Source organism: Formica exsecta, unplaced genomic scaffold (assembly GCF_003651465.1).
Source record: "Formica exsecta isolate Colony F162 unplaced genomic scaffold, ASM365146v1 scaffold233, whole genome shotgun sequence".
Lineage (NCBI taxonomy): Eukaryota > Metazoa > Arthropoda > Insecta > Hymenoptera > Formicidae > Formica > Formica exsecta.
The window spans coordinates 1,470,660-1,498,084 of NW_021849616.1; the positions used below are offsets into that span (position 1 = coordinate 1,470,660).

Here is a 27,425-nt window from a genome sequence, read left to right on the forward strand (position 1 = left end):
GGGAAAGAGAAAGCCGCGTATATCTGTCGTAATGCCACGTGGACGACGAGTAATTATTACTAATTGGACGGTTGGAAGCAACGTTGCCAAGGAACTTCGAGATTCCTTTGTGTAGCGGACAGGATCACACGAGGCGCACCGTCCGGGGAACGACGGCGAATAAGGACACCGTTGTAGCGAACAATGGGATCGCGGGGTCCTTGGAAGTCTTTTGCGAATCTTTTATTTTTTCGATCGCTTATATTTTATTACGTCGATCGCGTCTGACCGGACGTGGCGTTCACCAGCCTGGAATCGAGGCTAATCACGCTCTTATGCAATTTAACTTCGCCTCGCCGCCGCGATCATTTATCTTCCACCGTCTATTTATTCCGTCGAGGTCCGTACGTTTACGCTGACAACGTTCACTAATCGACAAACAGCCGCGAAAAAAAGCACCTGTGCGATCCGCCTGCCGCGAAATAATGGACTCTCGATACGCCGTAATATAATCCCGTGCCTTCGTAAGCCTTGCTTTTGCAGTACGCTTTCTAGTTATCAGCATAAACAGGACCTTTCAACACAGATGATACAATATGCGCATTCTCATAAGACTACTTTTCGATATAAACTCAATTAAATTAAAAATACAATATACGAAAAATTGCAAATACGCCAAATGATAAATTCATTTTTGAGATATTTTTAATGTATAGCTAATGCATATCATAAAAGTTTCATATAAAGATGATTACAGCTTGTTACAATGCTGTTAATCTTAACATGTACATCTTTAACGTGATGAATAATCGTAAGAATATAGTAATTATAAAGTCATATATTTTACATCAAGTTCTTAATTAAGAATAATTGATGGAAGGTCTACTTGGAGAACTTTAAATCTATACGTTTTACGCATATTTAATAAATTGAATCGTTTTATTTTTATTTTTATATTAGACAGATAGAATTAAAAATTACTCGGCGGCATTAAGTATTGAATGATTTGTTAAATAAAGATTAGAGAAAAAACATGCGAATGGATAAATCGTTCTCTGAGAGCGATTCTCGTAAAACTCTCTCTGCGCGCATTAAATTTTAGATCGAGTTCAAAAGTGTTCGTTACGACTAATACACTGTTCTTATGAATTGCTTATTTATTGGACATCGAGCATCGCGGTGCGTATGCGAGGACAGGCCGATATTCCGCGATGAAATGTACTTGCACGAGAGTGCGCGTGCTCCCCGCCAATCGCGAATACTCATTATTTGTCCCCCATTAGCGTCGCGCAAAAATGATTCCTGCGCAGCCAGTGCGCTGTTTACGCTCTTCGGATATCGTTTTATTTGCACGCGCTCGATCGAGTTTATCGAACAAGACGCCGTACGTAATAAATGGAAATTACGCAGTGCCGTGCGCCGTTCGTTTGCTTGAACGAAAACACGGGACCGCGCGCGATACAATTTACGAAGCAGTCTCGTGAACTAGTTGTTAGATCATTCTCGGGCGCGCAGCAGAAACGCTTCACTGTTAATTAGCCGCGGCGATGCGCTAATCGGAGAAACTCACAAGTCCACCGACGCGTGCGTTTGCGCGACTGTCGTTCCGAAAGCACTAAAGCATAGGATTTGAAAAACCGGTCGGAGTATAATCCCGAGAGTACACGGATTTCCAGGTTGTAGACACGCGAAAATGATCCCCATTAGCGATCAATGACGTAAAATATCTTATTATTCATGACGTAAAATATCTTTTTGTATAGTTAGATACATTTTTGAGTATCTATTTGTACTTGTAAGTAAATTCGCGACGAGTTGTATCTATATATGTATATTTCTATCGATGCTATATTAATTTCATCTAGAGATACTGATCATTTCTTTATTGTAGATAATGATAAATTTTTTATCGTACTTGTTTTCGAATTTTATTTCCTATTTGCCGGCAGCGTTTCCGCTCTAACCAATTATTAATTTGACGCGAACCGCGTGGAGTGAAATCGAATTATCGACGGCCCGGATGATTTTTTTATTACGTTCAATTTGATATACCACGTCGAGATTTAATGCCTCGGTGGAAAGTCGTGAAACTCCGAACGGTCCGAAGGATAGAATATCGCGTCTCGATGGCATTCTGACAGGTAGATTGATTACGCTCTCAGCGATAAAGTACAACTGCGTTTTACGCATTGCGGAAATCTCGTGGCTCTTAATCAAATCTGGCTATTTTCATTTGTACGCATACAAACCGCGGTAGCCGCGGAAAATAATGTTCATGTAGTGAAAAATTATTGCAACGGCAATTTAATATCAATATGCCCTGTCATGTGAAACTCGAGCCAACATAATGTAATTTAAATGACGATTTTTAAATATTTTAAGTGCTATATTTAATTTTTTAATAATATCGTGAAATAATGTCTTGAGATTTGAATGAGAGATATAAAATGTGACGAGAAATAAAAAATTAAAAACAAACACTAACAATAATTGTTCCAAAAATTAATCAGTCCAGCTCTCATCGAGCATATTATAGCGAAGATTCTGTTACGCATAGGGGACGAAGAAAATTCCAACGCGGTCCATCGCGATAGCGGTTGCTGCGAGTCGGCAGCTTCTCTTTCTCGCGGGCTCGGTTATATTACGTGCGGCTTGTTGGCGAGAGAGCCACCGATATCGTTTAATATTTAATATGCAGCCAGAGTATAACCGTGCCCGGCGTCGTTAAGGCGTTAGCGTCATAAAGCACCGTACACACCATCGTCGGGCACGTGCACCATCAAGAGAGGATCCCTTTATGGCTTCCTCCTATACACGCTCATAACGTCGTTACTCGCGGCACGTCGTAAGTAACACGTGTAAAGCTGCGTTTGTACGAGCGCGAATCGACCTATACACGCTCCCGCCGCCTCTTGAATATAAATACATACCTTTCCCGGGTATACGTGGCTCGCGAGGTGCCCAATGCATCGGGTCTTGAGAGATAGAGAGGAAGTTTTTACGCCGGAATTTCGTAGAAATATAAATCGTGATAATCATTCCTGGAATTTGTGCGAAGCGCCCTTTTATCCACGATTTGTATATATTAATTACGATGTAAAGACGCGGAGCGATATATATTTTGCTTTATATACGTACGATATATATTGCTTGCAGCATCGAAGATGATAATTTATGCCCCGAAAATGTTATTGATTATAATTCCCGTGCTTAAAAATTATGATATTCGCGCCAGTAACATAACACACTGCGTACAAAGCCGTATTTATATTTGTTGAGGGGCGATCGTAATGTAGTGAGATTAATATATATTATGTTATAATATTATACACATATTATTATTAGATGATTTTATTATACATTCTTAAGAAAATGATTGTGTCTATATATTTTATATTTTATTTCATACATTTGTGCCAATTTTTGTACGGAAGAATTTTGGTTTTGTGGGAACTTGTATTTTATAAATACTTTCTATGTCTCGTTCCTTTTCAAATCCTTGTCGCATACGTGGAGCATAACGGAGAATGTTATGTGAAATTAATTCGCTAGGGAAGGGCGTTAGACATTTGTCCCGCGGGGTATATTCTTAGTACAATAAAATTCTAATGTAAGATGCGTGTTGTATATACAAGGGGAGGGGCCGGATGTCACGCATGCATTGCGTGCATCGCAAGCGCGGGGCATTACTGCGGCCTCGGAGTACCTTCTGGAATAATAAACCGATCTTGAGTCTATGTCAAGGGATCCTCTTTCGAGGAAAAGGATCATGCGCGATCAAGGAGAGAGTTTTTGGAAAAGCATCCGATGACAGTGTATTGATATTAAAATGTTTAAGTTCTAAGAAATAGTAATTCACAATTGCTTTTCAAGGTGCAAAATATCTTAAATATGTGATTTTCTTTTTACTTGAATTTAAGATTTATTGAATTAATTTTCCTCTTATTTATCTTTAAAATCCAAGCTTTCTTATACGATTTAATACAAGAAGTAATATATTTATTTTATTATATGTATATGGAATATTAAAGAAACTTAAGGAAAGTTATTAACGTTATTTATATATTTATGTGCTGACTGCTGAGGCATAAGAGATAGAAACTTTCTTTTCAGGAAAGTTATATTTATGTTTTTTCTGTATTCCCTCTCTTATAGATTGATAGAATATAATATCAGTGTTTATTTAGCCAGTATCTTACCGTTATTCATGTCTCAGCAACAAAAAATAGTGAATTAATATTAAAAAGAGAGTTACACATAGATGAATTTGTCGATTCATGCCGGAAGCGAATTTACTTGGCGAGCATCCGGATGCGTGATAACACTCGGAGCACAGAGAGTGCCCGCTACTTTCCGACATTTCAATCATTACCGTTGATTCCGCTTAACGTATTCGCCCCGCGCGGTGCAAATCGCCCGCGGGGGAGGAAATGAAAGTTAGTTATTATCGAGAGAGAATGGCTGCGAAAGGTGAATTTAATGGCGAGGGAGACAGATGCTTCGCGTGGACATCGGCCGTGAAGCAACATGGGGAAACTGCAGAATCCTCGCCTACGGGGACGCGCATTTTCATATCTTGTGCGTGAGACTCCACGTTTACGGAATAGAGGCGCCATCGTATTTGCGCCCTATAGCTATGGAGAATCGACTCGCTTCCTTCTCTGAGTACCACCGAGATAATCGGTGATTCAATATTCCGGTGAATAGCAGCGACGAGAAGTGTCCGTCTTGCAGCTATTGAATAATTGCATTAGATTAAAATGATACGTCCGTGTTTTCTCGTCTATTCAATTTTTATGCAATCTTTTGCGCTCGCAAAGTAATATCTGCAAAGTGGTATTCTTTAAGGGAGCGAGAGAGAGTGTGCAATTTTGTGTTCGTTAGTCGAGACATTGACTGTAGAAATGATGTGCCGAAGGCGTTTAAATATATCTATCGATATTATATCTAAAAGAGCAATATTCGGAATATTTTGTCTATCAGGTAACTTGTATATATGATAGTAATTAATAATATAATTTATATTGCTAGAAAGTAATGTAAAACGATTACTTTTTAACTTTTTTTTTCAATTTCTTTTTACACTCTATTAGTTTTTAAAAAATACGAAAATTTTACAGAATTTAACTGTTTCGAGGTCAATAGTTCCGCGTTGTTAAATTAGACATAACAGGCGTAATAAAAAACGGATACAGAAGTGAAAATTTATTTAAAGTTAAATCGCTCGATAAGTAGCGAATGCGAATAATTGTCTTTAAGTTTCGAGATAACTTTCTCCGTGTAGCAACGGAAGGTAAATGAACGTTCGATTAAATAAAATCGATCAACAATAAATCGTTCAATCAAGCGACGCAATACCTTCATGCTCGTGAGCTCCGCAATTATCGTTAATTAATCCAACTAGCTTGCGGGAGAAAGACGGAAAGAAAGAAAGAGAGAGAGAGAGAATAACTGTAGCTCCGGTGGCAGCAATTTGTTATTATCGCACAATATTTTATTGCCTCGCATGCACATGTTAGATGCGGATACTATTTCGTCCGTCGCGCGCGCGATTGAATCGAATTTCCAATCAAAAATCGAGACACCTATGCACCGCGCTCAGGCTAGTGTAATTACAAAAGGACAACGCGAACTCTCCATGAATAAAACATCGCGCTCCTCGTAACTCCAGGCACGCGCTGAATTATTGAGAAAAGGCGACGCTCGCGACGATTCCCGCTCGACATTGTCCAAGTGTGAGGCCTTTGAACTTTCTCTGGAAAACAAAATTTTGTTATGGTTTGTCAGATTTATTAGCACGTGTCTTTAGACCGCTGGAACCAGTTTGTAATGCGAGAAAGCGCGCACGCGTAACCTAAATCAAGCTAATAATCTGGGAGAAAGTAAAATATAGAAAAAATATATATATATACATAACTTAAATTTTAACTGAAATAATATTAAATTCTATTTTTATTACATAATATATATTATGTACTATAACTGAGTTCTATTTAAGAGATTTTATTACAAAATTTTTTTTTTAAGAAATGAGAGAAAATGCTGAAATGAAAAATAATTTAACACTCATAGAATCTTTTGAAATTGATATTTGGTTTTTTATCGAGTTGAATGACATTTCTGTGCATTCAATTACCCACTATTTCTAGGATTGATAACATAACATATACCTTCTGAAATTTTTTATGATTATCAATTCGGAATTGATTAATGATTCGAAAACAACGCGATATAAATTAGCCGCTATTTTCTAATTTCAGTTCTTTTTCAATGTTATGCAAATTTCCCGAAGACTCTAGAGTCTCTTTTGTCATTTTTCCCACAAAGGGAAATATTTTTCTTTCCTGATGTCAATGCGAGCTTCGTGCGCAAATGAACGAACGAACGAATGATACGCAGCAAGAGGACACGACGAGGCGCGTGAGGCGAATGGAGCGAAACGACCTGCCTGACCGATCTCCAAATGTATGCGTACACGCACACACGCGTGCGCGCCTGCGTGCACTTTCACCGTGCACGGCGAAACTGCAAAGTAGCCTACATGCAGGGCGTTAAACTCCGCGGCCAGTCGTTTGATCCGCGCGCGGTCCATGAGAGAGGATCGAGATATCGATCCGTTGCAACAGCAAATTCTCTTGCGCGCCTCGCATTGCCTTCTCGATGAGTATCTTCCGAGAGCGATTGCGCCACCGAGTTGCTCGTATCCGGTCGTGAGAGACCGGGTCGAGTCTCTCGATCGATGAAGTTTGACGAAAGAACTTTATTGCCACCGTTAATCTCCAATCTTTTTTGACCTCCGAGCCTCGCGATATACGCGATGAAGTTACGAAATTTCACTAGTATTACTTTGCCCGCGACGAGGTCTTTATTACGCCGCTTTTTGGAAAGCAATGTGTCAAATTGAAAGATAAACTTCTCGGGATTGAAAGATATCAGTAAAAATTTTTAACGCGTATTTTTTTTATCCGAGATATTAAATGAATTATTGTATTTATTTCAACAAACATCTTTTTGCTAATAATTTAGATTATTTTTTGATTTACATAATTTCTATTTTAAATTTTTTTAACTTTTGATTTTTAATAATAATTATTATTATGAAATAGCCTGCACGTAAAAATTCATTTACAATTATTAATGTTATTTTATATAACAATTCAATAGTCCAACAAGACAATAGTCCAGTTTCTTTTTTCGAAATTTTTACGATCTAGAATATTGTAAATATTTTCTAAATTTGTGTGATTGTTGGCATTTTTCAATCGCAGTTAATGCTCCTTAATTTCGATAACGATCGCGAATGGAAATATTTATTACATACACTGTTTAAAGAATATATAATAAATTCTCGATGTTAAAACTTTCGAACGAACCGATGTAATTCTCCGACAATTTCATATAATAAGCGAGCATAATCAACCGCGATCAAACTCTTCGCTTTCCGTATTTCTTCCGGCATGTATCGTATGGGGTATAGTTCTCGCCTTGGAATAATTACGAGATTCGCCGTCTATGTGAGAAATTCTACGGAGATACTCAAGGTAAATGTGTAAACTGTATCCTAACCGATACACGGAAGTCGCTAGGCAAACGCGTATTTCATGGAGGTATTTGCATATATCTTACATAACAGGGGAACATCACTTTGTAAACTACCTCACCTCTCTAAAACATTCCATTTCTATGATTTCTTTAAAATTTCTTTTCTTCGTGGATACATGTATGCGGCCGTTCATTATTAAAGATGCATATTATTAACGTGTTGCTCATGTGACGCAAAATTTATTATTACCGCTTGGTACTTGAGAGTGAATAAATTGCGAATAATTTGCAGAAACATCACAATTATTGCTTATAAAATTAGAAAAGCTACTATTTAATATTTAACGGTTAGAGTTAATCATCTTTATAATGAGAAATGTATTATTTGTCAATGTACGAACAAACTTTCCTACAAAAATTATTTTTATGTTATTATAAAAGAAATTGATCATGGTTTCAATTAATGCTCGTATATCCTAACGAACTTGATTAAATTAATCTTTCAATGTCATCCACGCACTACAAGCTCCCGGGCTAATTGCCGATTGTGGGCTCGTCAGGATCGTGATGGCGCGAAATTAATTAATTGACCGCGTGAAAGTTATAATGCCGCTTAAGAACCGACTTGGAACTTCTTTAAACGTTCTGGTTCTTTAAAGATTAGCTTGAGTCAATTGAGATCGAGATCCTTATCTGCGCGGAAATCTTCGATCGTATTCTTCGATGGCTGGATGTCAGGGTCAATCGAGATCTCCGTTGTCGGAGCTTCATGTTATTGACTTAGCGACTGCGGAAAAATCGAGATATCAAAATGAATCGGTTCACGTTAGATAAGAAATAAAATAAGAATAGAAAGAATTAAAATAAGAATAGAAAGATAAGAAGCTATATATTTATGTATGACAAATATAAAAATAACAAGTAGCGCGTCTCTCTTTGTTCCGTTCTTTCTGAGAGGCTTTTACTCAAAGAAAATTGATATATCCATCATTCGAGGGAAATTATCACCATCATTTGTATTCTATGTCGTTGCATCTTAATACATTACAATTGTGTCATCTATATAATTAAAAGGTTGGTAATTTTATACTGCTTTCTAGAAACTTTTATATTGGCATCGTAAGATTATATCCTTTTTTAGAGTGTAACTGCATATGTAGTACATATCTCTCTAAGCAAACTTAAAAGTCTAGCGTAGAAGGTAAATGAACGATAAGCGCGACTGTTATCTTCCGTGCGTGTAACGCAACAAAGACGCGGTGCGTAAGGATGTATTTAAGGCTTAATCCAATTTCCTGGATCCTCCGGGCTCTCGTAACGCTTGTGGAAAGAGAGAGAGAGAGAAAAATCGTTTCGCCATGGCATTTACGACGGTCGAGCATAATCGCTCTTATGATACGCGCTGCTATAAACGTTACGCACGTGGCCGCGTAAATACAGTCATATAACTACGCGTACTTCGAGATACACTTATGCGTACACGCATATGCATAGGCAAGTAGACACGCCGCGGTTTCAACCTTTTCCCTCGTGATGTTTATAAAGCATATCAAATGGAAAACACAACGTGTAATTAAATAGAAAGCGTACGGCAAAAAAGAGGATGGTAAAGGCGTCGTCGCGAAGATAGATGGCTCGTTAGAAATAAACGAAGCCGCCATTTTTCAGACCACAATTCCGCGCGTATGATTACGAAGGAACGCCTAACTGGGCGTCGGCAAAAATACCTCATAAGTGTGATTAATCACGTAATTCACGCTATGAATGTGCTAGATAACCGTACTGTGCATTACGAACGCTCATACGAGTGAACGCGTTTCACGAAGCCGAGAAGAAAGAGAACGAGTGAGGAGGAAGAGAGATATCTTAACGCGATTTTTTTTTTAATTATTGCTTTGTTGACCCGAGGGGTCAACTAATCCAAAATGCGTTCCCTGTGAAAAAATTTTTTGATTATAAGAATTTATAATTTCTTTTCTAGTAGTTATCCATATTTTTATTCAATTAATGTATTATATTTTTATATCTGCGTAATACGATATTATCACGTGTACTTCTTATCTTTATTTTTTCTCTTACATTTATATTGAATTCCGTGACAAAGTTTCCGATTGCCGTTTTCTTGCGCGTAGGTTGTCGTAACTCGACCTATTTTTTTTATACAGCCGGTTATCCTCAACAGGTCGCTCATTAATCCGACAGCCCTAACGAACTGGCCTGTTAGAATACCTCATAAACATATACAAACACGCTGAAACATTCTTCAAACGAATTGAACAGGACGCTCGGGTCGACTAGAGTTCGGACAAAATTTTATAGACGAGCGATAAATCATGTATTTTATTAGAATCTTGTTTCTCTCTCTCTCTCTCTCTCTCTCTCTCTCTCTCGATTGTCTAATATTGTAATTTTGCTTACAACAAAAACGAACGGAACGATGTAATGGCGAATACGGGAAAAGGACACGACACTCTAGATGCAAATGGCGCGCGAATATGTTTGCTAACGCATAAAGTTGTTCATTATGATAATCGATTTTGCTCGCGCTCGACACTCTCCGAGGAATATTTGCCTAAACAGATTTATTTCAACGGGAACGTGAAAGCGTTGACTCTATAATAATAATCAATACATGGCGACTCGTCTCTCTCTATAACCACGATTTCCGCGCTAACCGCATCTCGGCAGATTTGCCAGATTGGCATCGGCTGTTTCTAGCGGTACCGACCCAACTCCGTTACCGCAATTTCTTTCGAATCTCGCTCGTCTCGTAGATAGGATCGCGCGATTGTTATTAAAAATATCGGAAAATCTCACGCTATACGCGTCGCGTGATCACTCACATCTAAGCGGGCGCTCGCCTCGCGCAAGGGAGAAAAGCATTACCTTTCAAGTATGTACACACGTTCCCATCTTCCTCTTATCTGGCTCTTTCCTTCTCGTCGTCTTGTCTGCTTATCGTCTGTTTGCTTTGATCATCTGCCAGCAGTGCCAGGGACGGTATATGCTCGGTATATAAACGACAGTTAGTAGATACCGCGATATTATCGTATGAATGATACGTTAAAAACAAGATCGTTCGATACATGAACAAGAAATGCAAGACAGTGTAAGAGTTGAAGAGAAGCGATAATTAATTGCAGAAAATTCTGATATTATCAAAGATATGCTGCAATTAAAAGCATAAGGAAAGAGAAAAGTGGCTAATGAAAGAAAATACAATTCAGAATTCATTGACAAGATAAAAGAATGAACGATATGTAAATACGAAAAATATGGCACTCGCGCGTGGCGCGTTTTGCATTTTCAATCTGCCATTTCGAATGTCGGAATATATTGACAATTCGTGGAAATATTACAAAGTGCAACATACATCGTTGTGTAACGTGTCTTTATTTGTAATTACAACCACACACCTTTCGCCTAAATGTATTCAAATAGCCGTGACGCAAAGTGCCTCCAATATTCGTTCAAGGAAAGGGACGATTAAGATTCTAATTATGCGAAAATTGAGGTCTTGCGTAAATTGTACACCGATCACGCATGCATCCCGTAGTCCCCATCGTTGTCCGCGATTAACGAAGAACGGATATGAGAAGTATGAATGGCATTGAAATCCCGTCAAGGCCCGGCGCGAAAGGATCATTGTTGGCGGTAAAAAGAGGATCGTCGCCGATCTAGGCCGTTAATTATCGTCGATGAACCATTAACGGCGCCGTTATCGTTTACGGGCATACCGCTTAATGAGATTTCCCTTCCAGTTTCTCCTTTATCGACGAAGATCGGGATCCGCACGGAGACGAAGACACGCTGTAAAACGAGGCGTGTTCCTCCTTTCCCCCTCGTTTTACGACTTTTCCAGGGCATCATAGGGGAGGCGGCCGTTGATGATGGGCTCACGGCACGCGTATTTGCAATTCAGATCGCATATAAATTTCATATCGCGTATAAGTCATACAAAAGAAAAGGGAGAACTCGTGATAACGCGCTTTGGACGCCGCACCGCGGTATATAGGTGTATAGGGTGTTCGCATGTAATGAGGATGCTCCATGTTTCGTAAGCGCATCCGATATTCCTCTCGTCGAAAATTAAAATGATTTCTTCTCTGCCAGCATTTAATTAGGTGCCATATTTTTTCACAGCTTTTAGCATCAAGTATCCAACTGGCTATATCGTAACTTAAGATTCCGTTAAAACTCATCTGAAATTAATTAAAGAGCATTCTATTTATTTATATCCTGGAAACCAGCAGCCTCTTTTCTAATTGGTTAGAGCGCGTAGAGGAGATATTTGTGTTTCGATTTTTTAGTTAATAAACAAGAAATATCGTCGGATATGTCGAGAGAACGCATCCATTACCGAACACCCTGTAGAGATTTATCGATGCGCGTAAGTAAATAAGAGCAACCGGTCTGGCGGACGCGTTATCGACGTATAACAGTATACTTTTCACATAATGGCCGGCTATGGATCGATGAGAAATGCACTTTAATACAATGTTGTCGGTCGATAAATCGCGCGGCGTTAATTTTTCATCGATGTATATGTATGTAGACAGCGCGCGATCATCGAGCACATTGAGGAAGGTCCGCACGGTCTCTCTCGCACTACCCTTGTATCTACGTACATACGTATATATATAACAACGCACACAATTGCGCGCGTATCGTGTGTACTGGCCGCGTGTTGTCGTCTTCGTTTCACAAAGCCTGCGAGAGCTTTCACCGATGGAAAGCTAGCCGACGGCCAAGGTGACCGTTCCACAGCGGCAGCCTGTATACAGTGGGTCACAAAAATTCGTGCAGTCTTTAAATGGGCTTTTACTTCCTTTAAGGTCGTAGCCTCCTCGTCGAAAGTGGGCTGAGAGCGGCGTCGAGAGTGCGATCGTACTGCACCGACTACGGTAATAGAGAAAATGATCCGAGCAATTGTCTCGAATCGACGAAAATCCCTTCCGCCTCTCTCGCGGAGGCGGCTAAATCAGATGGATCGTTTATTATACATTGTCACGATCTCTCTTTTTCTCGCTCACGGCGAAACGATAAACGACGCCCGACGTGAAAGTACTAATATCTCGTCGAGGATACTGATACTGGATAAGTAACAGAAGCGGCGAAACGTGTAATTACTGTTAGGAAGTTATTAACACTGTTATGTTACTACATCTATAAGCTTACTTAGTGACGGGATAAAAAATACGATATGCACGGTATGTTACACATATACTGTCGTCACGAGTTGCCGATGCTATGTAGCGATATGTATATAGGCGAGAATAATTATACGTGTAATAGTACGCGAACAAAATACAAACAAGTGAATGTGTAACTTTGAAATTACTATGCAAATTTGAAGGAAATTTCTCTCCTTGTGTATATGCGTGATTTTATTATTAATTGCATATTTAGTATTGTTATAAAGTGTTCGTAATAAATTACATTTCTTCTGAATGACAGGTATATTACATAAGCGAATAGAAATACTGTTTGAAAAAAAATATGCTTTTCGAATACAAAAGGTCCTTCATTTATATCTAAGAAATTATTTGTATATTTTTATATTCTTATTAAAGAAAAATTAAATTTATATAAATATAAATTTTTAATTTTTAATATAAATTATATATAAATTGATCAGAGAAAAAATATCATGCTATTAACATGAATTTTAAGCTCAGTAATATTTTATTCAACATTGTCATAGAAAGAAAAAATGAGAAGATTCATAAAATCTAAATAAATTGTGGAAATATTAACTACAAATCGATGAAAGAAAAGTATGCCATTATTAGCTACAGTTTTAAATCATATTATATATTACTTTCTTACTATTTACTTCGATGACAAGAAATTTATTACGAACATCTGTTCGGATTCGCGAGAATGAAAAGTAACAAGTCGCATACCGAATTCGCTACGCGCGACCTTAGTAAGGCCGTCTAACCGACCTTCGTGCAAAAGTGTCATCCTGCGAGCGCGCAGCCGAGCGTTCACCTGACTCGCGAAGAAGAGACACGCGTGATAAAATACGCGCGAAATCTGCGTTGCTGTGATGTTCCAGGAAAATGCGTAAGCGGGTTTGCATCCCGTCGCACCTTCGGGCCGTCCCTTTAAGCGCATGCGTGCCGACGCGTTACGCGGTTTCACGCTTCGCACACGCACACGGATTATGGCGTTGGTGCGCGTCGTTTACATTTACATACGCGTTACTCGTTCTCTCGCCACTGCCGCCGCCGTAACCAAGATTGAATTCCTATCTAAGGAGTGCTCGATAAGGATAACGACGACGCATAAGCTCGCCGGCCGTGCCGTAAATATCACCTAGACGCAAGATAAATGCGTTAAAAGGCGGCAAGCCATACGCGGGAATACGAGGATTAAATGCGTATGACGAGGATCCTTTGTATGTGCTTTGATTTCCTCGTCGGATAAAAATAATTTATATTCGAATTTTTCTTTCTTTGTTTAGTCTTGCGTCATTAGTCCTTCTCGTTGGATTTCGGTAAAGTTTATATATGTACGTTGATATTTTCTACGTCGTATAAATATAATTTTTAAATGTGCACTTTCGTTTTAATTGTATGCCGTTAATAATTATTTCCGCCGGATGTCAATTATAATTTTAACCTCAGATGATTAACTTCACGATTCAGATGATTATATTCAACTTTCTACTATTAAAACTAGAAATAAGATTAAAGATATAGCTGGGGTGAAATAATTGTTTTTTTTTTTCACGTGAGATATTCATGGATACCGCGGCATGTTATTAAGATATTTGAGTGAAAATAAGAGAAAAGAAAATATATTTTTTATATCTTTTTTAGGAGAACAAAAATAAGAAAAAAAAAAAAGGAAATGCATGTTCTTTTTATAGAGTCTATTTAAATAATGAGAGGAGAATGAGAATATTTTTTCTATTGCATTTATAATACTAGTGCAACTAATAATAAGATCTCGAAGTTGATGCGATTGAATATAAGGGCAGGAGAAAAGTGTCGCGAAGGATCTGACTCTCCGGGATGTCCTTTCGCTTATATCCTCATCCTCCACGTTCTTGCGTCCAAAAGACGACGAGTCTTGTTCGTCTTTGAGGAACGAAATGGGAATGCGACGGAAAGAAGAGAGGCTCGAATGACCGGTACGTGAGTCAGACCGAAAGAACCTCGCGTATAGTGCCAGCCAACAGGAGAAATCCTCGGCAGGACATTGCACCGAGAAAGACATTCTTCGATCTACCATCCAAATTTGGAGGTATGTCGCTGTGAAGATTTAGCGCATCCCTCCAAATATTCAAATCAAGTTTAGCCAAACAAGTCTACAAATTAGTGCTCTTTATGCAGCATTAAAGAATATGTGTGACAGCGATTCGCATAAAGTTTACCCGCGTGAATTTTAATCACTTAGCAGAAACACAAATATAATCATATTTAAAAAAAAAGATACGCGATATAAAACGAAATCTGTTAAAATAATTCAAATTTTGAAATAGGATGAGCTGTATGAAATACCAAGTTTTTTGAAAGATAACTTATGAGAATCGCAAATATCTCTTGTAAAATATAAATCGAAAACTATAGTATCTATCTTAGAATACTGGCACATCACTTCTTCTTCATTCATTATAAAATTACATTGACAATGAGTATTATGCAAGATTTAGATTCAGAACGGCGACAAGATTCTTATGAAACAATCAGTAAATATTTCCTGTTGCATAATTTCATATTTAAAGAGCCGTGTTTAGATCACGGTGTGATCTTGGCAAGAAGATAATGGCGCGATTAGAGAGACGACATAGAAGACGCGAGTTAAACGAGCTGTGGTTCCTTCACTTGTATCTTGCAATTAGCTTTTGATTTTCTGTTGTTAAATTTGTAATTCAAGCAAAATAGAAAATTGCAGAAAAATCTAATATAGATTTTATTTACTTTTATTAAATTTTATTTAAAGTAAGTAATACTAGAGACAAAACAGAGAGAGGACTGATTCTATCGAGATTCTGCGGTCGTTACGATTTTTCTTATCGATACCCCATGTACGAGAGATACGTCGCTCGTCCGATTCCAGGCGTCACTTTAGTTATGCCAACAAGCGAATATTCCCATAGGACCTCGCAGGTCCTTTACTACACCAATTTGCAGTACCGTTAACCGCGATCGTTACTCGGAGCCTGCGCTTCGTACTTCTCGCCGTGTTCCGAAGCGCCTTTTTTCCGCGCTTTAAAGACTCGCACGCAATGCGGAAATGCACGCTCGAGGGAGATTTGCACGTCGTTAGCACACTTTTGCGCACCACTCGGTTGGTTTCATTTGAGGCGCCATTCCGCCGCACGCGGAGAGTAATCTGAAATCTGCGGAACATGTTGTCGTACCGCCTCCCATCGTCTCGAACGCGTTAATCTTTTCATTCTCAACTGATTTATATGAATCCGGCTTACCGCTCGCCACGGGATGCGCAACAAAGAAGAATTTTTTCCATTAGAGACTCGTTTAATTACTAGTCTTGAATAACTTAGGAGTCAGCTTGCTTATTTATTCATCTTAAAGGTTCGACGTTAAATATACATTATAATGATGAATATAATATAAAATCTCAATGCTTTTTTTTTAAAATGTGAAATCTCTTTCGATATATGCTTTGCGTAAAGATGTAAAGATGAATTACACGGATCAGTTACGTCAAAAGTTAATAAATCTAATACATTTCGAGATTCATAAATTTGACATTTGTACACAATATAAAAATTTATTGTGAGTTTTGTCCTGTAGAATTAAATTTTTATTTTCATGAACTTTTATGTAGTCACTATAAACTTTTCGTGCTATAAAAAAGTTAATTTGATGTAAGATAATATTTACGATTTTGAGATTAAATTATATTCTATAGGATAAATTTTTATTTTAACTCATAAATTATTTATTTTATATTTTAAAAGGCTAAAAGTGTGCTTTGAGCAAAAATTCATGAATCTCAAAATTTATGATATTAAATTTATTAACTTTTGACGTAGCTGATCCTTGTAATTCCTCTTTAAAGATTTCAACGTTATTCAGGAGATGACAAGACAATTCACTCACCATTGATGCTCTATCAGACGCAGAAGATTATCAATACGGAAACGCGTCGACCTATGTCCGGCGTGCACGCGGTAGCGGTGCAATAGTCGTGGCGCATCGGCGCACCACCGGGCGATAATGAAATCTAAATTGCAAATTATGACGGGACATAACTCGCGCTCGTTACCCTGTGCGTTATGCCTCATTGTCGCGTTGCTCACTACCGTCCATCCGGTGGCATGCGGATGCCTGTTTGCGCGCGCGTGCGCGCAAAACCATGGGCTTTAATGTCCATTTGAATTCTCAAACAGTAAATATACATGGCAAACCGACCGATGCAATATACCGCGGACCGTTAAGAGCCACGACCCCTCGAGATTTGCGCGGAAAAAAAAAAAGAAGAATCGGCCCCGCTGGGAACTTTGTTTGGGACGTTTTTCTTCTTATCGAGCGAAAAAAATGTGAAGTTTACCTATATCTATCATTTATAATTAAAGGAATTTTGAGATGAATTTTAATAATGGCCTAAAAATTTGAGAAAATCTATGAAATTAATATAAATGTATATTTTTTATAAATATTTGCATTGATGCGAACATTCGACAGTATCATTACGAAAAAGAAAAAATATATTGCTTCGAGCACGCGGAAACGCAATGCGTAAGGTCAAGGTTTATCGCAAGAGAGAGAAAGAGAAGGAAGAGGGAGAGAAAGAGGGAGACTAAACTTCACCCTCACGCGGAAAATTAGCCAAAGCGCGCGCGGTCTCGCGGCTTCGTCTATTGCTGCGGAAATTAAGATCTTATCGTCTTTATATTTTCAATGCGCAGGATGAGCTTCTATCGATCGGAATACTACGCGGCCTCGTAATTAACACGGCCGAGCGTGTGAAAAAATATCGCAAAAGAAATTAACCGCGTCGGTACGCGGAGATAGAGATGTTGCGTTTCCGCGGTGTGTCTGCTTTGTTAGATTTTCATAATGAGATATCGTACAACGCAATAATTTATCGAATAACCCTATTGACTTCGAAGACGGCAGCGCGAGCGATGAGGATGAAAAAGATCGCAGCGTGACCGCCGGATTTCCCGTGAAAAAAATTTATCGGACAAAGTAACGATACATTTTGCAGAGATTAAAATCTAATCAATTTTATAATCTACATGTGGGAAGAACGTGCATTTACAAACGACGAATGTAATAATTGAAACATTTATTCCTATCTACGTATATGCGGACAATGGCTACATTACACAGATTATACACGTATAAATGTTGAATTATTTTTATTTTATCCAGTGACGTGAAGAGATGGATAATGTCTTAAATTTGATTATAAGCAGAAGACGTTAAAAGCAATCATACATACAGATTGATGAAAAAAAATTTCTTAAAATAAAGATGAGATACTACATTGATCATAATTACTTTATCTGAGCAATTTTATCTTCTACGTGATTAATCAAGGATTATTCCTTTAATGGCGATTCGTATAAAACCTGCAACGATACCATAAATAGAAAACAATCGCTGTATTTGAACATGGATAACAGACGGAAATATTGTGTGAGGTCAAAACTTACTATCGAGAGAATAGACTCGCCTTATACTAGCAAACCTGAGAGATTACGGATAGATTGTGAAAGATAAATGAAATTCTTATCTCATCTTTGCGTCGAATTGTATAAATAATCATATGGATAGAATAATAATGCCGCAATCTCATATGCAAACGTATCTATTCTACAATTATCTATCGGTAATGCATAATGCAAATCGGAAAATAAGATTGTAGATCTATTGATCTATTGATAATGCGAAATTATATAATCATATGAGACTACTATTGACATTTTGCGAGATTCCGCGAAGTTTTTGTCGGTCGACAAAAAATGAAAACTTTAGCAAACATCAGTCTTGGCATTCAAAGTACGTGCATAGCGTGCGGAAATGTTGCGTAAGATCAAGGTTGCAAGACAAGACTATCTTATGAGAATAACAACTTTATTATCACATTAATTTTTAGACAACGGTTTACACAGAAATCAAAATTGTATGTAAAGTTTTTCGTAGGACATTATATCGATTGTTATAAATTAATTGCAAATGAAAGAGTTTACGTCACGTTGCAAAACGGCAATTAATATCGTAGTTCGAAAAGACAGGATGAGGTGCATGGTGAGATTGTTCATTATCAATCAGACATGTATGTAAGGAGAGAAATTGACGGAGATAATGAATCGGCACTTCGGCAGATTAAATTGAGTCGGCGTCCCCGGATTGCAAAACGAAACTTCGCGAATGCGCATTCCACATCCATTGTCGAGTCGTTTATTAATATCTTTTCTCTCCATCATTGACCTCTCTATTAACCCGTTTTACGCAAACGATGGGCACCGAGACATGGCGGGTAGCGCGCGAATTATTAGATCACTAGCTCGAGCAGCGGATCTTTATATCGTCGTTCGATCGCCCGCTGGAACCGTGTATTTCCCGGCAATTCCCGGGCAGGGTCGCTGACTTTCACGAAGAAACGATCTCGTTCGCAGCCTTAACTCTCGATCACATATACCTTGTTAGACATGACGATTCAAGAACGACCATTGAACACGTTACGCTAGTTGCGCACAGATGCTGTAAATTGTGCTTCTTCCTCTCTTCTCCTTTCTCTCGCATATATGTACATATTTTTATATTTTATATATTTTATATTTTTTTATATATATTTTACCCGCAAAAAGATTTGCGGCGATGGACGAATGCGTTAGAAAATTTTCTAGCGTTTGTATCCTCTGTTCAATAGTTTAATCGATCAGCGTAATTGCGTTTATTTATGCGTCCTCGGCGATAATGTGTATCGCACCGTCTGAACGGGACGCGGCTCGCATCAGGAGAAATCGCGGTACTTCCTTCGCTTTACTTCCGTCTCTCGGCAAGAGCTCGGCCTTTTATATGACTGATAATCTCGACAGATCGTATTGAAACCGCGGCGAACTCGCCGCGGTCGTTAATTTCCTGCCGGAGTGAAACTGCGGAACGCGCGCGCGCTCGAAGCTCGGAGATCAAAGGATAATATTTCTCACACCGACTGACAGTATAATCGGCACGCAACGTTTCGCCCGAATACGTGTGTGCGTGTATGCACGAGCGAGCACGCTCGCGCATTTTATGCACATATACGCGTCCACATTCACGCGTCTGTTACCGTGTCTGTGCATATTCTGTACACGTACACGAGAGCGTGCTGTGTAGACGCGTACTCGTGCCGCTATATTTTATACACAGACACGTTTCAGCGTGCACGCGCGCGAGAAAATCGGTGATCGCGTCGAGGTGTGCGGCACACTTCTTTGGCTCCAGCGCCGTCGACTTTTCAGCCGCCGGCCACTTTCCCAACGCGCTAAAATGCACCGCTTAGATTCGAACGCGATGCGGCGAGAAACGGAAGAGAACGCGTCGGATGAGAATACGTGCAGATCGCTTCCGAGGCGGGCCTCCGAGTCCTGGCATGGAAAACGGAAAGAGAAAGGTTTTTCCTGCACGTTTCTCAAAATCGAGATAACAATGTGATATTAGAATGAGAGATGGGAAAAAAACAGGAAACTCGAAACATACGGAGAGGCTGAGACCAAAAAGTTTGGTTTTTCGTCTAAAAATATTGATATTGTAAAAAAATCCTGATAATTTTATATTTGCCTTTATTACGTATCGTACGGAGAGTGCAAAGATAGAGTGAATATGAAGATTTTCGAAGATGTTTTTCTACATGATGTGCCAGACGTACAAAACATTTTTTTCATCTTTAAAATATTCTTTGGTAAAGATCCGAGTGTGTCATTCTGTACACTGTATTTCACTCCATCTATCTGTTTTTACACGACAGGCAATTCTTCGTTTTTTATCTCTTGAAACGGTGTTCCCTTTCTACAAATATTTCAGATTTAAGAGCTCTCTATCTCATCGCGAGGCTCGTAGAAAAATTTTGTAGAACTATATACGTACAGATATCATTGGCAACTATATAGATTTTTTTACTTATCACTTTAATTTAAAATAACACGTGTTTCGCGACGCGAAACATTCAGAGTTAATTAGTTATCGGCGGGAACACTTCCGCTCGTGAATCGACTTTTCGTATCGTCGAAATACGTCTTGACGCTCATCCTCCGAGCTTGTCATGCTGTCTCCGTTCTCGCGTTGCCAACGAATATGCGAATGTTTCGGCTATGTTACCGTGCAGATCTAATCTTCGTCAAGGCCAACGATACAGGATTCCGGACGTTACATTAGCAGTCTCGCCTCGGTAAATAGACGCCGCAATCGAAAACAGAATATTTAGCATCCTTGGATATAAGCACCCGCGAACAGTAGCTTGCTACTTGAGAGAGTGCATCCTTTTCATCATTCTTTATAGATAAACACATTACACGATTACTTATTCACTGTATATGCTATTTTTTATTAATGATATTATTAAGGAATATTAATTAATATTAACATAAAGTTTAATTAATATTAAAAATATTAATTACTATTGACATGAAGTTTAAATATATTACTGGTAGAAAGATACATGCGACTCTGATAAATTAATAAATATACATTGACACGTCGGTAAATATATAAACAATCTTTCTGTCATCGCTATTATGTTACTGACAAGACATGTAGAGTCATCACAATTAGAATTTCAGAATACTTCTTTTCTTTTTTTTTTTTTTTTGCATACTTGTATGCAAATCTCGTATTTCCGCGCAACGGTGACTCATTATTCTTCTAGACAAAAGCAATGAAATAACAGTGATTCGTGCAGGAAGCAGAAAGGAGTCGCCGATGTCGCGCACTTTGTTTTTCAAGTATGATACAAAAGCGGAAAATAAAGACGAGTACGTATTAGAGGAAACTACTACTGATTATCATTCATTTAAGAAGTGTTTACGTTTCATTAAATGACAAATAATGAATGAGTAATGCCTTATTAGAGGTTCAAAAGTAATTAAAATAGGAAACTTGCAAATCTTTTATTTTACACATAAAATTTATAGACACATATTTAATTCAACTATTTCCGAGATAATAAAAAGACAAAAAAAATAATCTCATAGTACTTTATATCGAAAGTGGCTAAAAATATACAAAAGATTATTTTCTGAGATAAGTAGCGTAATTTTACGATCAGTCACTCGAAGATTCATCGCTTTTCAGAGAATATACCGCAGATGCTTTTTCTTCGCAATACATATCCGAGAACAGGTGTAAATTGTGTCGCGGCAAGGAAATTAAAAAGGCATCGCGCAAGCCGTCTTGCGTCGTGATTTTGCGATAACTGTTATTTATCGAGGGAGCACATATCTTGGCCCGCACGACTTGAGCAGAAAATTCCAAAGATGGTCATCCGTGACCTCTGGACCATCGTAAAGTGTTAAAAAAAAAAATTGTCTTGTTAATCGACAATAATTGTAATGACGCGGCGAGCGATCGGGAATAGAAAGAGAAGGGGAGGGGGAGGAGGGAACGCATTTCGTAGTTATTTATTTATTCTCCGTTATATCGTTATGAGAGATAAATTCTGCAATGGTCGCGAAGAATTCGTCGTAATCGCGAACGCGAATCGGCGAGCACTGCCTAAAGCGATAAAAAAACGTGGGAAAAAATATGGGTGGAACGCGAGAGTGACGCGATTCTGCGATAGTTGAAATTTATTCCGCTCTTGCACCTGTTGCACAGTTTGAAATTTAACGCACAAGAAGCAAGCGTGCTATCTGTCGAGAAGACACCGATGTAGAATATCGTGAATTATATTTCTTTATATAATCGCATTCTTTTAGGCCACAAGGAATTATTGCATAAAGTTTTCCCAATTTATTATTATAAAAAATATTTCTATTTTATATAAGAATATTGTCGATTATAATATTTTTCAATATACAAAATCACATGTGAGAAATAACCAACTCTTCATTTTCTTCGAAACAAGTAACGATACTTTTGTGGCTTCTCGGCTTACGGATGTTACAGCATACATACCATTACAGACAATTCTCGAGGATACATTCCTTGATGCTTCGCTAATGCGAGTCACATACACGTCGGAATATTACCGATCATCTCACGTAATTATATTGCGTGCGATTTATTCGCTATATTCAATAGAAGATTAACACACGTATTCCGTACATCTGTCGTATACTTAAAAATCATCTTGTGTATGCGTGCTGTATGATTCACTAGAAGCGACAAAGCAGTTTTACGTTACACGTGCGCCAGCGTAAAATTGACATTGCATATTATTTCTCGCGAACGTCAATAAGGCTGCATGTAACTCGTTATACGTGGTTATCTTGTATACATACCGCGAGTGTTTCGTAATTACATAAAGTTTTCCGGCTCTACCGACTGTCTTAATCGCAATCAGGGGAAGTAGACAGAGGATGAAGGAAAATATATTTGCACGAAAGCGAACGAAAGATATATTTGAACAAGCAGAGAGGAGAGAATCATAGCTAGTCACAATTATTCTTCACAATGCGTAATACAGTTTCTCATAAGCGCTGTCTCCGAGAGAAAAGAAAGGAAGGGAGGGGTACTATGCGGGTATCAGGTGAGATTCGCGCTAATTACGTGTTCGCTTAATAATTACGACACACCGGGGCTCTCTCGCATACGATTAATCAAGGCCCTCGTTTCGCCGTATATAGTCAGGGGAATAATTGAAGTTTTGACGAGTTCCCAGTCTAATGATATCGTTCGAGTAATAAGAAACGCGGTACCGCGCGCACACAGATTCACGCCCTGCTCCACCTCCGATGTCCTTGAGGATGAAAGGGCGAATTGGCGCGTGGATCGATGATCGTTAATTACCTCGGGAAGCCTTGGCGAGGATGCCAGAAGAGTAAATTGTTATATACGCAAATTGTTCGCTGCGCGATTTTATTTTGAAAAAAAATTTGCAGCACGTCGGGTTTTATAGCTTTGACAATTTTGTGATTTTTAAAATATTGATAATTTTGAAAATTAGAACATATTTATACACAGATAATTGAGATAATTTTTTTTGGTAAAATCTTTTTTTCGTTTCCGATTATGATATATTAAAGATTTAGAAAATCTCAAATTTTTTCGTACGCTTTATTTCATTAAAAGTGCATCGAGCGAACGATCTTCTGCGTTAGTTATTGCCATTTGACAATGCAAAAATCTACCCACGATATCCATTTGCAGTATGTTAAACCTACACCTACTTATTCTTGTTAACGCTTTAAAACGGTTTTCTGCTTTTACAACTGCTATTTGAATTAACATAAATGACTTGATAAGTCAGAAAATCTATTATTATTAGTAATTATTTCTCAGGTTCCGCACGACTAACCCTCATTTACCTTCTTCGACATACATGAGATTATTAACCGCGAAGCAACCAAACCAGTAACCGTACTATTAATTGGTCGACGCCTAGAAACCGGAATTTATTCCGGAATCTGGAGTCTCCGTATCAAGTTTTATCATGACCGTGACCGTTACGACAGGGCCATGTTTTATCGTATGCGTTGTAAAAGTTATGATCACGTTTTTAATAAATTACAATATATTATGAATATATATTATAACATTTATAAACATATATATATTATTCTACCATTATTTATAATAAAAGTCATCGTAAACATTCTATAAAACTGTGTGTGCGTGGTTATAAAGCTAGATAAAGTTTGTATGTCAACATTATATCTAATTTATTACATCTCTCTCACACACATAAAAAACCATATGTTTTGAAATAAACATTATATATTTACATATAGGGATTTATTTCAAAAAGGCTTGAACAGAACGATTCTTTGTCTTTTGTTCTCTCCATTTTCGATATGACAATTTTCCGCATTTTTCAAAAGGAAAATACTGCGTCACGATACACACCACCACACGTGCGTGGCGCATATCACACCGAGGGGTCCCTTTCGCGAGACGGACGAGCAATGAACGGTATGTGTATATACGTGTGTGTTAAGGCCCGAGGGGGAGATTCAGTCCCGATCGCCATGGTAACCGCACATGAGTCGCTATCCCCTCTCTCTCGCTCCATCAGCGGACTCCGATCGTGCGTCTTCGGGCAAACTCGTGCGCGCTCGGGTAGTTTCGCGCACGAGCGAGGCCAACCGGTCTCTCACGGTTCACGGTGGTAACTGGTGGCAGTCTCCGCGCGACCAGTTTCGATTGTAGACGCATTCGCGGCGATCGGTTGCTCGGTACTTTTAACCGTCGCGCTCGCGTTCCACCTCGCGTATCGTACATCGGGTCGACATTCGTGTTGGCGTGAATCGCGTGACTTCTATAGCGTTCTTCTATAACGGCACGCGAAGGAGTTGGGAAACGATTCGTCGCGTTAGCTCCCCCGCCGTCCGTTTCCGGAAGTGCGACGCAGAAACGGAACAGCACCGTGAAGGACTGCACGTATACATAACCCGCGGAGTGTGGTGTTTGCGAGAGAGAGCTGCGGTTGCACGACGCCCGAAGGCAAATACCTGTGCCCGCCGCCGACTTTCGAGCCGACTCGACGAGAGGAGAGGTCCGCGTTTGCTGCCCGCTATCGCTTCTCGGTGCGATCGAAACGGCGCGTCCTTTGGCGCACGTATCCGCAAGTGGCCGCGATGATTCACTAATGCGCGATCGGAATCCTTCGCCTCCTTCTCTCTCGTGGTGTGCGATACTACGAGGAACTTGTCGCGACGGTTTCGTAAACGTCTCTTGATTCTCCGGAGTGTGTGACGCGTGCCTGTAATATCCCCCTCTCCCCCTCACCCCTTCCTCTCCCTCGAGTACTTTTCTCGCAACAGCGTCGATATTTCGCGCCGCAACGTTTAAGAGTGCTTTCGAAACCACCTGTAGCGCGTTTCACACGACACAGTGAGACAGTAGTGAGTGAAGTCCGCCATTCGTGAGGCCGGCGCGAAGCGGCGTCGGCACCGACGCCCGACGCCAACCATGCGCGACGATTAGGGCTGCGCGCGTAGCCTTCCCGTAATATTCGCACGCTGTGGTGTTCGCGGCCGATTTATTAATGATGACCATGTTCGGCACCCTCGTGCAGAGGCTCACCTCGCCGGTGACCTCGCCTACGAGTCCGCGACGGCGCTTCAAATCGCCGTCGCGCTGGGAGGTGCAGAGCGACCCGGAGGACGATCCGGCCGCGCCCGTGAGGAAGTCGAGGGCCAAGCATCTTCTGGATAAGCGCAAGAGCAAGAGCCGGGCGCGCGGGCTACATTCCTCGCAGTCGGACCACTTGCAGATGTGCAACGGCAGCGGTGGTTGGCACGACGTCGTCTTTCCGCCTCTGCGGGGCACCAAGAGCCTCGGCAGGCTCGACGGCATGAAGGAGGTAAGCCTCGATGTGCCCCTCGTAGTATCGAATATTCGATTCGAATATACTCGCATAATTTCGACTTACTCCGATTTTTGGCAATGAGAATTTTCAAGAAATAAATTTCCATATTTTTTCGTACGATCAAGATAATTCATATTTTATTACTTTCGAATTTATCTAACGTGTCTGACAAATATTTTCACTGATTTATCGGGTAATACAATTCATTCTCTCTGAGAAAATTCAAATTGTCACGGACTCGATTCGCATTTTTCGAGTATTCTCGTAAAACATATATAGCGACATAATATTGTATAATCAAGATTTATTTTTTTTTTTAAATAATATAGAATGTTTTTGTGAGAGAAATAGAAGGAAAGAAATAAAACTTGATTTTTATCTTAATTAAACTTTATTGAGATGATATTTTTTAAGCGTGCATTGAGGCGAATTAAATGGAAATTTGTAATCAATGCAAATTTCATGTACTTTCATATATTTATAATCTCACTTAATGTCTAATAATGTAAGTTTATACGTCTGTAAAATGGATCGATTTCACTTGACGCAACGATCTGTTTCATATTAACGATCTTTAACTGGGCAAGCTATCGAAAGTGCTCGGAATCGGATCGTGACGCATGACTGTAAATATTTTATACGCGTCGAATACTATGCGAATTTATGAATTGGCCAATCTTTTTTTGCCGTTCTGGTAGAGTAGATACTAGGCATTCGCAACTGACCATGTTCTATACGAAATGGCTCGAGGATAAAAAACGATAGTTTCGCGATTAGATAAAAACTTGCGCTTTGTAAATATTCACCTTTTTTTTTTTTTAACTAAAATATACAAAGTTATTTCTAGATAATAATACGATTAAAATAAGCATTGTTGGAAAATGAATATAAAAGCTTTACAATTGATAATAATTAAAATAATGATTAGGATCTTTTTATTTTCTTACTTGAAATCGGAAAATGATAAAATCGCTTCAATAAGAAATTAAACAATATCTTTATTGGAGAAATATAATAGAATTTATATCAATTGTTTATCAAATTGGCAAGTTTTAATTTCCAAGTTTTTTGAATAAATGATTAATAGTATTTATGAGATTTTTGCTCTCAAAATTTACTTGTCTGTCAAAATTGAGAATAATAGAAACAAAGGGGTACGAATACGCAAAGTCATTTTTTGAGAAAAAATAATCTTGTTTTCTCAGAATTCATATATTATATGGCAGTATTCTTTTGTAACTAGATGCCTCTCTCATTTATCATTCGGTTAATTTCTCCACTTTTAATTAAAAGATGTTAAGCGAGTTGCGATGCGCGTATCGCAACCTGATTATATAATTACTCTGTAACGTAACGCGTCGGTTTTTACATCGTACATAGTTGGCGAGTTTCACGTAACTCGCACACGTGGTTATGTAGCGCGGCATTGCGGTATTTTTTTTTTTTTTTTTCCTTTTGTGTGT

The 27,425-nt window shown here is 38.9% G+C and overlaps 1 protein-coding gene across 4 annotated transcripts in view; it reads left to right on the top strand.

Annotated features, from left to right (window-relative positions):
• LOC115235763 (rho GTPase-activating protein 20-like) overlaps positions 1-27,425 on the top strand; it is a 199,780-nt gene that overhangs the window by 84,605 nt on the left and 87,750 nt on the right. For 2 of the 4 annotated variants that reach the window (XM_029807730.1, XM_029807729.1), the window contains exon 6: positions 25,669-25,956. The exons of 1 other annotated variant lie outside the window; for it this stretch is intronic. In XM_029807730.1, coding sequence (XP_029663590.1) covers positions 25,669-25,956 — 288 coding nt within the window. Of the gene's footprint in view, positions 1-24,772; positions 25,957-27,425 lie in introns of those variants that run through there. One more of the 4 variants, XM_029807732.1, reaches the window with a different exon arrangement.